Source organism: Nannobrachium achirus (genome assembly GCF_963921795.1).
Source record: "Nannobrachium achirus genome assembly, chromosome: 2".
In the NCBI taxonomy this organism is placed as follows: domain Eukaryota; kingdom Metazoa; phylum Chordata; class Actinopteri; order Myctophiformes; family Myctophidae; genus Nannobrachium; species Nannobrachium achirus.
The window spans coordinates 58,882,763-58,898,264 of record NC_137811.1 but is presented as its reverse complement, the minus strand read 5'-3'; the positions used below and the strand labels follow the sequence as shown (position 1 = coordinate 58,898,264).

Below are 15,502 nucleotides of genomic sequence, written 5' to 3'. Positions count from 1 at the left end.
GAGTGGGGGCCCAAAATGTGTGGGCTGCAAAATGTTCTGACAGGTTATTGGACACATTGGTATTGATTGATACAGTTCCTACAGTGGTGTAGTACAGTGATTCTCAAACCTTTTAACCACTTCAGCCCCTGTAGTCTTTAGAGAACTGGACTGTTTCCATCTACACTCTCATCATTGCCGATCTACATCGAATGGATGCTGGGGTTCAAGTGGTTAATTTCAAGGACCCCCAGTTTGGTATGCATTAGGGCATAGTTCCCCATAACTCTGAGAGTGTACACATGGAACCAAAAGGATCTGTAAAGGTCCATTTGGTTCCATTTTCATACTCGCTATGTTACAGAGACATACTAGTCCATTTGGTCTATCAATCAGACCCCTGGAACTCCCACAAGTAGGCTATGTCAAATTGTATGACAGTTTTAGCATATTTAATTTAGACTTCATTGTGAAGTAAAAAAATAAATAAGGGACACATTTTGAACGCTGCCTGTCTCAGTGACAATGCACCGTGCATGAGGAAGGAATAGTCAAGAACATATTGTAAACATCAGTGTGAATGACGGTGTAAGACAAAGTGTTGACAAGAACACAATTAGTAGGCAACGTTGCTGCTAATGCTAATGAAATTCAACCCTCCCAAAATCAGGCTCTGTTCACTTGACTCGCATATGGAGGTATAAGTTGCGCAATGACACACGTGCGGACACTTGCTGTGTGTCCCACTTATGCATGGTTGAATTCGTCTCAATATTGAGGGGACCGTCTGGCAGGGACTACGGGCTATCCACCTATTTCCGCAAGACTTTACTGTAGCATTATCTGCGGGACACTTCCGGTTAACAGCAGACATACAAGCTCACGTCGCGTCGCAGATGCAACCGTTGTGAGCTTGTAGATCACACTCGGCTGCGACGCCGGAAATGCCGCTCGCCTTCTGCGCAATGCACGATGGGATGTTGGAAAGTTGTGGATACGAGCAGGGTAGAACTAGCAGGGTATAACTAGCATTTAATCAATTAGTGATTAGAGTCAATGACTTTTTAACATGGTATAGAGTGTACGAATTCCTTTCGTAACTCCCAGAGTTACAGACCTATAAAGGTCCATTTGGATCCCGGACCAGTTGTTGAGAACCAGTACCGCAAGGGTAAATTAACACGCTGTGGGGATTCATTTGGGGGCTAAACCTAGGCCTTTGGCCTGAAAGAGTCCCACATGGAGTCTGATGGAGCCTTGCCTCAGGGCCCATGTTTTTGGGAGATGCTACTCTGTAAACACTCAGCACCAGTGATCAGTGATGGCGTCGGGGGGAAGAGAGGCGCTCCCACAGCGGGGAACGCAGCTGTACAACTGGGAAGTGTTGTTTTCCCTCGAACCCCACAGACTGGACACCCAGACTTAACTTTCTGTACCCATTCCCTCCAAACTCCTAACACCTGCTTATTTGGAATTCCATAAGGGTTCTGGTTGAGCATTGAAAAACACAATGTGTGGCGGCATTAAAAGAGAAAGCCTTTGTATAGACCAGAGGGGGGTTCCCAACAGAATGAGTTAATACTGCAACAAGATCAATATAGTCCTTTAACACTTCAGGCCTATTTTATACATTACTTTTGAAAGATTTAACAACACAGTTTTACCAACATATTTGGGGGGGGCACAACATCATTTTCAGACAGGTGTCTAAGTCGAGGCACCTTGACATGAAAATGGAGAACCACTTTATCAGACTAGGTGGACTAATAGTCTATGGTAAGGGGGTGGGGGTGACGGCTCTTGTTTTGTCGACAGATGTGGAATTCAGTGAGACCTCACTCTCACAGGGTTGGCCTCCTGTCTGTCCCGTGTCCCCATGTTTATAAACCAGAACTGGTCTCTCTCTGCGCCACAGTGGCCCTCCAGCTCCTCCTCACAGCCAAAGGGGCCGTTGGAACTGGGCCCAGACCAGAACGATCCGGAAAGCGCTAGTCTGCAGCCCAGTTTGCCAGTATATAGATCGTAATAGGTTCTGACATCCTGCTGCCAGAAGTGCTGTGCTGAACAGAGACTGAGCGCCCCCCTGCCTGCCCCTGTCAACAAAGAACAATTAACGACTGTTGTACCCAATGTCACGTAAAGACACCATTACATAAAAAAACAGCCCCCCTAAGGCCTGATCCTTGTTGACGTGGCGGGCTTGTCCCTCGCTCTCTCTCTCTCTCTCTCTCTCTCTCTCACTTTTACGTAAGTGGATTCCATTAAGCGGTTCTTAAAGTGGGGTTCATGGACCCCAAAATGATCCTTGGAGGTGCTCCAGGGAATCCCAGACAAAATGAGGCACAGTTTAACCAGTACAAAAAATTGCTCAAATCAAATTGGTTCTTTTTGTTTTCTGTTTTCATTTTATAATTTTGACCCAGAAGAGTTATGATGGTGTATATACAGTGCATGCAAGTAACGTTGTTTCTCTCTCCCTATAAAAGTCTGTGCAAATATGGGGATATGAGGAGGGGGTTAAGAAGTGGCCTAGGTTGATTGAGCACAACCATAGGGCCTCTGACCGGAGGAAGAATTTGTCCTTGTAAGTAGGCAACCACCGGTAAACATACATACTGTATGTCAAATGTAATGAAATGCAAGGCAATGTAATGTCTCCTACTCTATTTTAAAGAAGAAGGAAAAAAATGGTCACAAAAAAATGTTTGCCTATGATGACATGGACAAAATAGGCACACTTCGTTGAAAGCAACATACTGTACATTTCACTATAGTTTCACGAGCTAGAAGGTAATCGATCTAATGAGAGAATGTGCTCTCTCCTCAACTAAAGTAGACAGTTGTAGAATTCTGTACTTAATCTATTCTAACAAGTAAGATCATCTCTTATGGGGGTCCCTGGCACCAAATCTTCTAAAATGGGTGGTCTGTGCAGCTTAATATGTAGCCTTGACATTAAAATGTTTAAGAATCACTGCATTAAGAGACAGAACAACATAGTTCAGTTGTAATGAACGGCTGCAAACTGTGAATGGGCAACCCAGGAAATGTGTGTGAGTGATCCAAACTAGCCTTCACTTGTTATTCAGTAAACAAGATATACTGGGTTTTTACTGCTCTGAAATGGGCTTAAAGAAACAGCTGGATCCACTGTGTGGGTCCCTGAATAGCTCTGGGCTCTGAACAAAGGTTCTTGGTTCTTGGCTCGAGATGTGTGGGAAACCCAGGAGGGGTTGTATTGGTTAGGTGAAAACTGCCCAGAAAAGATGGCAACCATAAGACAAGCGTAGTTTTTAGTTTTATGTCTGAAAATCAGCTTCTGATACAATTTAGTCTAGTTTCTTGGTTATTTTCAGTGCTGTAACACCACGGTCATTCAGGGGAATGGTTATAATAACTTAATCTGCAATTTGAATGTGCTTTAGTGGTAAGTTACTTTACAGTATGAATGCTGTAAGATCCTACATACTTTACAGTACTGCATACCAACAAAGCAATGTTGCAATTAACTGCAATGTAAACGATTTATGCCCTACCCTGTGTGTTAATGAACAGTGACGGCCGGGCTACACCAAGCCTTTTCACGCGCGTTAATGCGTACGTGGGACGTGCACGCATATGCGCGTTTTGGAAAGATCCAATATATATATCAATTATATCGGCTACACCAGGCTCACGGATAGCGCGAGCCCCGGATATGCATGCTGTAAAAATAGGATCGGTTCTATTTTGTGCGCACGCGTATGTGTTTTGTACACAAACTCCCTGCTCTCCCGCACATATACTCCCTCCTTGGTGTAGCCAGGGGCTTTTCGCACACGCACAGACCCTTTCCTTATTACCTTCTTACAAGGGCATTTATTGTATATCATCCTTCAAACTGTTGAAGTGGTGCCCAATGCTGCATAGCGTTGCCATCTACAGGCGATTATAGGTAGTACAGGTCACAGGTGTCATGGTGAAAATCAGGTGTTTTGTTGAATTAAAAAAAGTAAGTGCACATGATCTAGTTTAATCTAAAATATCTTGGGTAAGATCTACCGGTATATATACCGTACTACTAGTATCATCATCAATCAAGCTATTTGAACCTTTTAATTAATGCATTGTTCATGCCGCAATGCAACACTTGAAAACACTGTATTAAACATTAAAGTATGTAGTAGCTGCTTAAATTTAACTTTTTTAATATTTAAGAAACAAAATAAGAGGTTAATTCTAGTTAAATCTTTCTGCCATGCATAATGCGCACTTGGTCAAGCAGTGTACACCTGTTCATTTCTACAAAGTACGAGTCTCATGTAAAAAAGGAAAAAGAAAACACGCACCCAGGGCCATGGAAATGTTGTTCCCACTCAAATCACGTTATAAGAGCTATGCTCCAAATTTAAACAAACAAAACTAAATTAAACAAAAAAAGAGAGGCAATTTGACTTGGTGGTTATGAAGCATCAACTGATGATGAAAAGGAACTAATTTTAGACAAAGTGTAAGAAAATGAAGGGCCGCAAAATGTATTTCCCATGCAGCCACAACCCGGCACATAATCAGCATCACATGGTGTTGCATTGTTTTTCTTTTGCGTTGTCAGTTCTACGTTTTTCATCAAATTAACTAGGAATGTTTTTGATAGTGACATGCTTCAGCGGGGACAGTGAATCGTGTGAATTCTGAATGTAGTTTTTAACGCTACACCCAAATTCATGAACAACACAGAGACGCCCCTCTGACAGAATCGTTGGACTAATTTCATTCTTTCTTTTTTAATTACAGTTCTTATATGATGTGATTTAAGTACCATTTAGGCCTAGGATTATTGACTGCTTTAACCATTGAAAAATAGCAGATATACAAGCTCACAGCGCGGCACAGAGTGCCGCGCTGCGAGCTTGTAGATCTGCTATTTTTGAAAAATAAAGATTTTTCTTTGCAAATCTTTGAATATATCTATTTAAAAGCGAACATTTGTAACTCAAATATTTGCTTCTGGGGGGTCCCTGGAACAACATATTTTGAGATGGGGGTCCGTGGCCAAATACCTGTAATTTTGGGGGTCCTTGATGTGAAAAGGTTTGAGAACCACTGATTTAGAGGAAGGATTTAGAAGTCGTGTCAAAGATCGGGTCAAAGATATTCAAAGACTTGCACACATTTTCACGATTTTTCAAAAATAGCAGATCTACAAGCTCGCAGTGCGGCACTCGGTGCCGCGCTGTGAGCTTGTATATCTGCTATTTTTCTAAAGTTAAAGCATACGATAATGGTTAAAGTGGTTAAAATCTAACGCGACTCGGGCACGTTCCAGGTATTTGAGAGTTAAAAGAACGTGGGAGATTTTGAATGGGAAGAAATACTTGCGTGACCCTGCAGGGGCATCAAGACTTGGCTACCCTATCAGCAGGCAGACCACACATACCATCCATCCAACATTTCAATTGGCCGGAATCGTTCTTTTACCCCTTTGTGATCTGGAGGATGTGATTGGACGATGGCAGTCCAGCCCGCCGACCCTGACCCGCCCCGGGAGAGATCCATATATGGGCGCCTGCTTTCCTGCTCTTACACTCCTCTTCTGCAGGAGCTTGAGCCTGAGGTACAAACAGGTTATTGCGACCGAAGGTCGCAGTATACCATGAGAAATGTTGCAGCTTGTCTCCGTCTGTGTCAGTATGTCACGTGACATCACGTGACATCACCTCATCAAAGATCAAACCCTGGATATCCATACTGTGTGTGTCAGTCAGTCAGTCAGTCAGTCAGTCAGCCAGCACACATTTTTATATAGTCTATGTGTTAGTTCCCTTGTCACTGTGACATCACAGGTGACATCACCTATGTAAAAGTCCATTTATGGGTATCTCTTTTATGATGAAGATCCCTGATGTCATTGATATATATCACTGGAGAGATGGCAAAGGCATGGCCCATATCTGTGTGGCTGGTTCAGATAGGGATCTTCATGTATGGGCATAAAATATATTGTATGTATATATGGATACATATTATTATTAATAAAGGATCAAATAAAATAAAAAGTCCATATATGGTCATTCCCAAAAACAAAAGCCCTTTTATGCCCATATATGGAGATTTCTGATGTCATCAATCCCAGGCCCTAACTAGCCCAAGAGCCTGCTTTACTCTGATTTACACCCTACCTTCCCCGAAAACGTTAATATTAAGTCCATATATTAACCCAACTTGAGCCTTAGGCAGAAGTAGGCCATGTATGGCCTACTTGTGCGCCAGCAGAGCACGCCATGAGGTCCGCTCACCACTGGCATCACCAGGAATGCTGGTCCCTCATTGGCTGTTAATGATGACGTTGCCAGAAATTCTGGTCCCTGATTGGGCTACGGGCTACAATCAGGCTACAGACACATAGACATACATACATGGAACGCTGCAGTACTTGAGCGCTTAAGTAACTACAGTAGAAAGATGCAAATGGAAATTGCAAGTGTGGTTGCCGTGACGCGAGTCACACTTGCAAATGAATTCCGTCTTACCATTTGAATTCTACCCATTCAAGTCAATGGGGAAAATGTATTCACTAATAAATTAATGGCCATATATGGAGATCTCTGTGTCAGTCCTTGTCCCTTTTATGCCCATATATGGAGATCCCTGATGTCATCAATATTAAGCTCATATCTTGGAATGTGCCAAAAGCGGTGCACACGTGTGTCAGCCTTCCAATTAAATTAATTTCCATGATGCATACCGTAAACAGAGGTGTAATGAAAAAAAAAAAGATTCCTGTGCATCCTGAACACACCTGTGTAACTGTGAAACAATGAAGGGATGAGGAGCAATGAATGGTTAGACAGACAGACAGACAGACAGACAGACAGACAGACAGACAGACAGACAGACAGACAGACAGACAGACAGACAGACAGACAGATCAACATGGCTAAGTCTTAATGTTAAATGTGTAAGGAATAAAACAAATTAGATATTACATCTGATAATATATGTGTTACAATTCCAGACATTATGCTATAACAATATAACATAATAGGCCATTCATTTAATGAACCTATACTGTAGGCTTTATTCCTTATGGAAACATTTCATATGCCTTCACATTCTGTCCTTCACATTTAAGATTTGTTCATTCAAGTTTCTCAAATAATACACACATAAAATCACAGAATGTCAACATGGTGAACTCACCAGTCACCTGTCATTCAGGGCTCCAAGCTTTTTGTTTTGTACAGGGTAGGGTACCAACAACAGTGCCTAAAAAAACAAAACAACAAAATAAAAAAGAAAGCATGATTAAAATACACATTTGAAGAAGCCATGGTAATCTCAATTTGTTAATTATACAGTTTAAAAGGTTGACAGATACATAATGTCACGTGGCTCTTTAGGAAGAAAACTATGTATTTCTATATGTTTATATCCTAAAGAACCCTTTTTTGTAATTTGTTATACAGCAAAGGAGAGACAATGAACTGAGTACAAAGGACCCTGATGTCAGTGAAGCCATAGTGCTTTCTTGGGTTTAATCCTATAGCAGACCTTGTATTGAACCCTGATTGAACCGTACTTTCCTCTGCTTTTCTGTTTGCAAGCTGTTAATAAAGTATATCATATCCAATCAATCAATCAATCAATCAATCAATCAATCAATCAATCAATCAATCAAAATCCCTTGAATGGCACTCAGCCCCAAGGTAACCAAGGCAACAGAAAGGTGTGTATTTTTTTCTTTCTTTCCATTATCTCTCCTCACTCATCAGCTCACGTGTAGCCTAGGCCTACTTACACATGCTCTGAGCATCAGTCTCATCAATGATACAGTAGGCTCTAGCCTACACCCGAAAAGGATGTCTGGAGGCAGGAATCAATGCATTGTTTCAATCAAAGACAATTTACGAGTCTCATCCCAGACAACAGTGTCTGTCTATCTGGGATGACATGTAGCCTATCTATTATTCACTTGCTAAAGGTCTAATTTCTGTTTTACACGAAGTCTCAGCAATAAATCATAATTTACCGGATTCACGTTTCCTAACCTACAGAATAATTTAAGAAAATGTAGGCCAATCCTACTTACCGATGCCAATGTTGACTGACTCAGGTCCTTGAAAGACATAAAGAAAACGATCGCGGTGTTTATTAATTAAAAGTAAGTTTTCTTCACTCAAAACGTGTATGACAGATGTTTTCTCCGGTATTTGTGTTTTTTGCTCGCAAGACCGTACGACTTTTACCCAAAATGACCGATTTATTGCATTATTATATAATATTAGAACTGTTACTAAACAAATAGCCTACACATTATTTAAAACAAGCATCCGTCTGAATCCACATCACAGGCAGAGAACGGTGTTTGCTTGGGATTTTTCCACTCGTGGTGGATGCAAGAAAGAAGCACGGCACGTTGTGAGCGGCAGCTTGTGATTGGTCACTACGGAGTAAAGTGGGCGCGGTTTGCAAGGACCAAAACAAGCCTTAAACGACCAACCACAGTAGGTCTTTAAGCAAGGGTGATGGAGAAGGATGAAACAAGAGAAAGGATTTAATGACAGCCAGTGGTGAAAGTGACTAAGTAAAGTAGATTTACGTAAGTACAATTTTGAGGTTTGTACTGTAATTGTAATTTCCAAAGTTCTATAGTTTTACTTCTACTCCACTACATCTCTAGGCCTACTGTGTACTCAAATCTTTTACTTTAATATGTAAAAGAATCAATACTGCAATGTAGAAATACTCTGTTACAAGTAGGCTGGCTAAAAGTCTGGAATTCAAAATCTACTTATTAAAGTAATAAAGTAAAAGTACTAAATTGGCATCAAAATGTAGGCCTACTTAAAGTACCAAAAGTAAAAGTAGGCCTTCAAATGTTTGAAAATAGCAGATCTACAAGCTCACAATGCATTGCCATGCAAGCTTGTGATTGTAGATCGGCTATTTTACAGCATTAAATAGGACTAATGTGCAATGTAGGCCTAGGCTATGATTTATAATATTATCACCTGTAGAAGAATTTGAAATTCGAATAGATAATTATTATAACTATTATCGTTGTTTGTTGTTATTATAGATTATAGTGTTTATAACCCATGAAACATTTGAAAAATAAATAGATGATATAAATAAAACTTCTACAGATCTGCTTTCAGGGGATACATAATCAATTTACACAAATGTAGTTAATTCATGAATTAAACACACACACACACGCACGCACGCACGCACGCACGCACGCACGCACGCACGCACGCACGCACGCACGCACGCACGCACGCACGCACACACACACACACACACACACACACACACACACACACACACACACACACACACACACACACACACACACAGTTCCCCCTATTAATGTACCATAATATCAGTGGCGTTTTCTGACTGGCCACTAGAGGGTGGTGTGATGCAAATGAATCTGTGACCTCCAGTAGGCCAGCTGAATGACTGCTGGTTTTGGCTGAACCCATAGACATACAGGCAGCGAGAAGGTGTATTGTGCGGTTGGCCTAGGCCAGGGGGCATGGCTCAATCAGAACACAGTGCATTAGCATGAGAATGGTGCGTCAGTGTAGTATAAAAGAGAAGGCCACGCAATTTACATCCCACCACTCTAAAAAGGCCCAGGATCTGTCCTCTGCTCCGGGTTCCTCCTCCTCCAGTCCACACCCTCTGCTTCAACGTGCTTCTGCTGCTCCCTAATCGACCCTGTTCCTTTTTTCCTCGTGTGTCCTCCTCTCTCCTTTCCCCTCAGCATCTGTCCCTCTTCCTCCTCACCCTGCCGCCCCTCTTCACGGTGCTCGCCTTGCTCCTGGCACGACTGGCGGACAGCATGGAAGCTCAAGCTCCCCACACCTTCCTGTACTTTGCCTACGGCAGCAACCTGCTGAAGGAGAGACTCCAGCTCAAGAACCCCTCGGCCGCCGTCCACTGCGTGGCCAGGCTCATGGTATGATCAAGCGGCACACCACGCACGCCCGCCCACACACGTACACGCACACGCACACGCACACGTACACGTACACGTACACGTACACGTACATGTACACGTACACGTACATTGTACTGAGGTAAACAGAGAGATTTAGAGGGAGTTCTCGTGGCTATTCTGTCCTTTTATTTGCACCCCACTGAAATCTACAAGGTCACGACATATTGCATCGCAATTGTGAGCTTGTAGAACATCTGTTTTGGACACACACTGAGAAAATCATGTCAAGGGACACTGAGAAAGCTGTTGCAGATGATGACCAACCCCACCCATGTTTCCCATCCGCTGTTAAGACATGATTTTCTCAGTTTGTGTCCAAAACAGATGTTACAAGCTGTCGTGACCTTGTAGATTTCAGTGGTGTGCAACCAAGTATAAAATGGGCACACATTTCCATTCCTACGCACTGCCATTCCTACGGAGGCAGTGACCACCTAAACCAAACCCTAACCCTAACCCTAACCTCAGTAGGAATGGCAGTGGGTAGGAATGGCAGGTTTAGGAATGGAGAACTGCCCCGTCTCTTTGTCTATCTGTCTCTTCCTATATCTCTGTCTTTCTCTTTCCCCTCCGTTCCTTCCCCAGGATTACAAACTGGTGTTTGGGAACCACAAGGGCCTTGCCAGCGACCGGTGGCACGGGGGTGTGGCGACCATAGAGCACAGCCCGGGGGATGAGGTGTGGGGGGTAGTGTGGAGGATGAACATGTCTGACCTGGAGTCCCTGGACAGGTACAGCAGAATCCTGCAGCTTCCATGCATGCATGGCTCAGGCAACACATGCTCGGCAGGGAATGACAGCCCTTTCATGTCTTTGTGTGTGTGTGTATGTGTCGACATCATGTGTGCAGCCAGGAGAACGTGAGACTGGGAGCCTACAGCCCTGTGGCGGTGTCTGTGGAAACGCAAGGTCCTGAGCTCAGCTGTCGCACCTACATAATGAACAGCTGCGTGTACGCCCTGCCCTCTCCACAGTACATGAAGGTAACGCCGCTCACTCGTCTCCCGTTCCGCCTCTTTGAGCAGAGTGCCATGCATGTTCTCCGGTCTGATTTCACGTGTCAACCTATAGTGTTTATTTCCACTGTGTCATGATTTGCAGCTTACTCTATCAACTAATATTTCTTGGCCAGAAATGATGAATTGGGCTTAAAGGAGTAGTTCACCCAAAGAATTACTTATTTTCTATCAATTACACACCCCATGAAGCCTTGAATTCGTGGAGATTGTTTAGTTTTTGTCGCATTCCTGAGCCAATAATTTGATGACCAAGTCATCAGTCAATAGGAGACTCAGTAAGGGACTCCCTGAGTCTCTGCCGGTCATCAAATTATTGGCAACAAAAACAAAAGAATCTCCATGAATTTGAGGCTGCATGGGGTGTGTAATTGATTGATTGATTGAAGACTTTATTAGAAGTTTGCATAGGAAAAGGTACAGTTTCATGACAGTACAGTTCACTGGTACAAGGTCAACTACTGTAAAAGGAGATTCTAGTAAGCTTTTTGGCTTATTTACACAGGAAACCTTTATGTATCTCAAATAAAAATGATAGAAAATAGTTTTTAAGGGTGCTGAGACAGTGATGGAAAGCCACATCACAAGCCGCCAGTGAGTCGGTGACAGATGACAGATGACATAATCCTAGATGACATAATCCTTTGGAATGAATCTCTGTCACCGCCCCACCCTCCTTGTCATGGCAAACAGAACAATTGCTGTGGTGTTTGTTTCTGGTGCTTGCCGGCCACCGCACAGAGATTATTTTTGTATGGCGTAGAGACAATGGGGCACAAGGGCACCAGGTCATGGGCTTTTTGAGCCTGTTTACTCGTGCCCACCTTCACTCCCTGAAGCTTCTGGATTGGTGGGTTCCAGCTCCACAGAGTCAGTGCTTAACCACTTACCACCCATATAGAGTTGAATGGAGTCCCTCCGGGCTCTATGTGTCTTTAACTGTTTTGTGGGGAAAGCTTTATCTGAAAACAGCAGATCGACAAGCTTACAGTGCCGCGAAAGCTTTCCCCACAATGCGGGTGCTGGGGTTTAAGTGGTAAAATACGACGATGCATTATGTCAGAGATTTTCAGAACATTTTCATGTCAAAGACCCCCCCCCCCCCCAGACGGATACAGTAATAGCACGGACTGCCATTTGAAAGGATTTTGTAAAGAAAGGAGAATAGCTCATTTATGAGCTCACAATGCGTCGCATCACGACGTGTTGTGAGAAGTATAACATGGGGATATTCATGTGTTAAAATTATATATTAACTAATTTAGCTGGAGACCCTCAAGGACCCCTGAGCTTCCCCCTGGACCCCACTTTGATAACAACTGTGTTATGTGACCAGCCTGTCTCATCCTCCTAGTTAGTGTTCACAGTTCTGTGATGATGTGTGAACGAACGATGGTTGCTAGGATGTTCTTTAGCGTGTCTGACTGCACCAGATAACACGTGGCCTTGAGAGAGAGAAAAATAATAGGAGAGCGTGGCTTTGTGGCCTAAGCTTTGTAGTGTATCGCGCGACTGCCAGAGAGTCACTCTGTTGAACATGTTGCATTGTTCACTCTGTTGTGTGTGTGTGTGTGTGTGTGTGTGTGTGTGTGTGTGTGTGTGTGTGTGCGTGCGTGCGTGTGTGCGTGTGTGTAAACTGTAAAGTAACTAAGTAGTAGACTACATTTACTTGTGAGCTTGGAGGTCGGCTATTTTCAGTACTTGATACCACACTAAACTAAGCATAATCAAGTGAATACTGGAGACGTGGTTTGCGGCATGTATTTTTACACAGTCAATTCTTCTTTCAACATAAAATGCTGCATTCAAGATCGGGAGAGTTTGGACAAGGCACTTCTCTTGAATGCTGCCTTCAGGTATGGCATGGAAAGAGGGTGTTTGCATTCGTTTCACCACAGTAAAAACTGCATTCATGGTCTTTTTACAGACGAGTAAAAGGGCAGGGGCTCAAGCCCCCTTTGATGTCATGTCCCACAGGACTTCAAACTAGCAAAAGTAACCCCCCTGCATAAAAAAGGTAGCAAACTAGACCCTGGAAACTACCGTCCCGTTTCCATTCTTAGCTCCATATCCAAAGTCATGGAGAAAATAGTCTACGAACAGATAGCAAGATATCTCGATGAGAATAATCTGATTTACGAGTTCCAATCTGGATTCAGAAAATATCATTCCACTGACACATGCTTTTCACACCCTTCCACAAGCCCTAAAGGAGAGCAAATCCCTAGCCTCCTTCAAAATTGGTATGAAAAGTCACCTTCAGACAGCTGCTACCCGTGACTTGTAAATAGACTAAGCCCCCATGCTCCCCCCCCCACTTTTTTTCTCTTTTTCTGCCTTTGTATTTGATGTTATGCTTTTGTAACTGATATTATCCTAGATAAAGTACTATGTTCTATCCGTCTGTCTTTCAATGTTATATGAGATACTTAAAGTGTGGTTCCTGTGGAAATAAGCCTCGGCTTTCTAGGATCTCCTTTTAGTTGACCTTGTACCAGTGATTTGTACTGTCATGAAACTGTACTTTTTTCTATTGCAAACTTCTAATACATTCTTCAATCAATCAATCAATCAATCTCTATTTGACTGACCAAATCAAACGCGAAGCGGATGACGGCAAATATAGTGGCATGGTCATGATGGACCTCCAGAAGGCATTTGACACCGTAAATCATTCTATTCTGATTGAGAAACTAAAAGCCATCGGTCTTGACAGCGCAGCAGTGAGTTGGATGCAATCTTACCTGGTGGGGAGGGAACAGGTGGTGGAGATTAACGGTACCCTGTCCCCCCCCTCCCAGTAAGCTGTGGTGTTCCTCAAGGTAGCATACTGGGACCTCTGTTTGTCCTAATATACGTGAACGACATGGCATCTGCTTGTGACTGCAACCTGTTCCTGTTCGCGGATGACTCGGCTCTCCTAGTCTCGGGCAAGGACCACTTGCAGGTTGAAAAGACACTTAACTCTGAAATAAGTAAGATCTGCACATGGCTTAATGACAACAAATTATCAATTCACCTGGGAAAAACTGAGTCCATCCTCTTTGGATCAAATCATAACCTCAAAAAAGTCGATAACTTCACAATCAAAGTGGGTGACAAGGTCATAACACGAAAAAACGAAATCTCTTACTTAACTACTTACGTCCTACGTAAGTAGTTAAGTTCCCTATCAGACTCACCTCACCGCTACTCACCAGTTAAGAGTGGGGTGGCTCAGAGTAGATGACAGAGTACAGCAACTTGCAATGGGCCTGGTGTACAAGATACACTACACCACTATGATACCCAAGTACCTGTCAAAATACTTTATAAACATTAAGGATGTCCATAATTACAACACCAGAGGCAGCGCCACAGATCACTTTCAACCCAGAGTCAAAACCAACAAAGGGTCAAACACTTTTTTCTGCTATACCACCAAAATGTGGAAAGCCTTACCGAAGGTCATAAAGGAGTGTGGATCACTAGCATCCTTTAAAATTGCCCTGAAAAACCACTTACAGGCAGCAGCCGTTCGCAACTGGTAAAAAAACGAACCTAGCCCAACCCTACCCCTGCCCCTTCTTTGTATATACTTACTTACTTACTGTTTTAGACTATTTTTTTGTTCTCTCATAATTTCTTTTCTTTACATATCTACTGCATAGTACTGTGTTCTATTCGTCTGTCATTCAATGTTATATGAGATACTTAAATGGTTTCCTGTGGAAATAAGCTTAGTCTTTTCATGGATCTCCTTTTAGACATTGTACCAGTGAACTGTACCGTCATGAAACTGTACCTTTTCCTATGCAAACTTCTAATAAAGTCTTCAATCAATCAATCAATCAAATGTCTATGTGTGCACGTGCCTGACACTGAACATATCCTCCGTTACCAGGTGATCGTGATGGGGGCTGAGCAGAACGGTCTGCCAGAGGACTACCAGGACAAGCTGAGAGCCATCCAGACCAACTGGTACAACGGCTCCTTGCCTGTTATGACGGAGCTGGAGCGGGCCATGAGGAAAGACAAGGAGAGAGTCCACCGCCGCTCTGACGCCTGACAGTCAACCAAACAACTCCATGTTTGAAGACCTCAACCTTTACACTGGCATATTAGTCACCATAGCAGTGCGTTCACCCAGACCAGGGCTGGTCTGGTTCCAATGCCATTCTTTTACACTTTGAAGCATTGTTGAAAATGTTACGCAAGGGCAAAAAAAATCTTCATTACACAAACGAATCATGTAGATCTCTGGATCCACATGGGAATGGTGTAGCTCCAGTGTGTATCTCGGACTTTGTGTGGGCAGCCTGTGACGTCAGTCATCTATGACGTCAGTCGACATATTTATGACGTATGAGTCAAAATCTGTGGCAAGGTTTCACTCCCGAGCCCCTTTGCCTTCCATTATGAAATTAAATATTTCAGAAAGTACAAAACAATTGTAGGGGGGGCGGGGGCAGAAGGATTGAAAAGGTACTTCTGTGGGCTACCGGCAGTGTGCACGAGACATTTGGCGCTGATCGGGTCC

At 43.2% G+C, this 15,502-nt stretch overlaps 1 protein-coding gene across 1 annotated transcript; it reads left to right on the top strand.

The window, feature by feature from the left end:
• Positions 1 to 5,467: 5,467 nt before the first annotated feature.
• On the top strand, positions 5,468 to 15,031 carry ggctb (gamma-glutamylcyclotransferase b; the record flags this gene model as incomplete). The annotated part of the gene is made up of 5 exons (XM_080742968.1): positions 5,468 to 5,572; positions 9,731 to 9,925; positions 10,553 to 10,698; positions 10,818 to 10,950; positions 14,867 to 15,031. 5 exons carry the CDS (start codon positions 5,468 to 5,470, stop codon positions 15,029 to 15,031), a joined length of 744 nt encoding a protein of 247 aa, XP_080599094.1.
• Between the last annotated feature and the right edge of the window lie 471 nt (positions 15,032 to 15,502).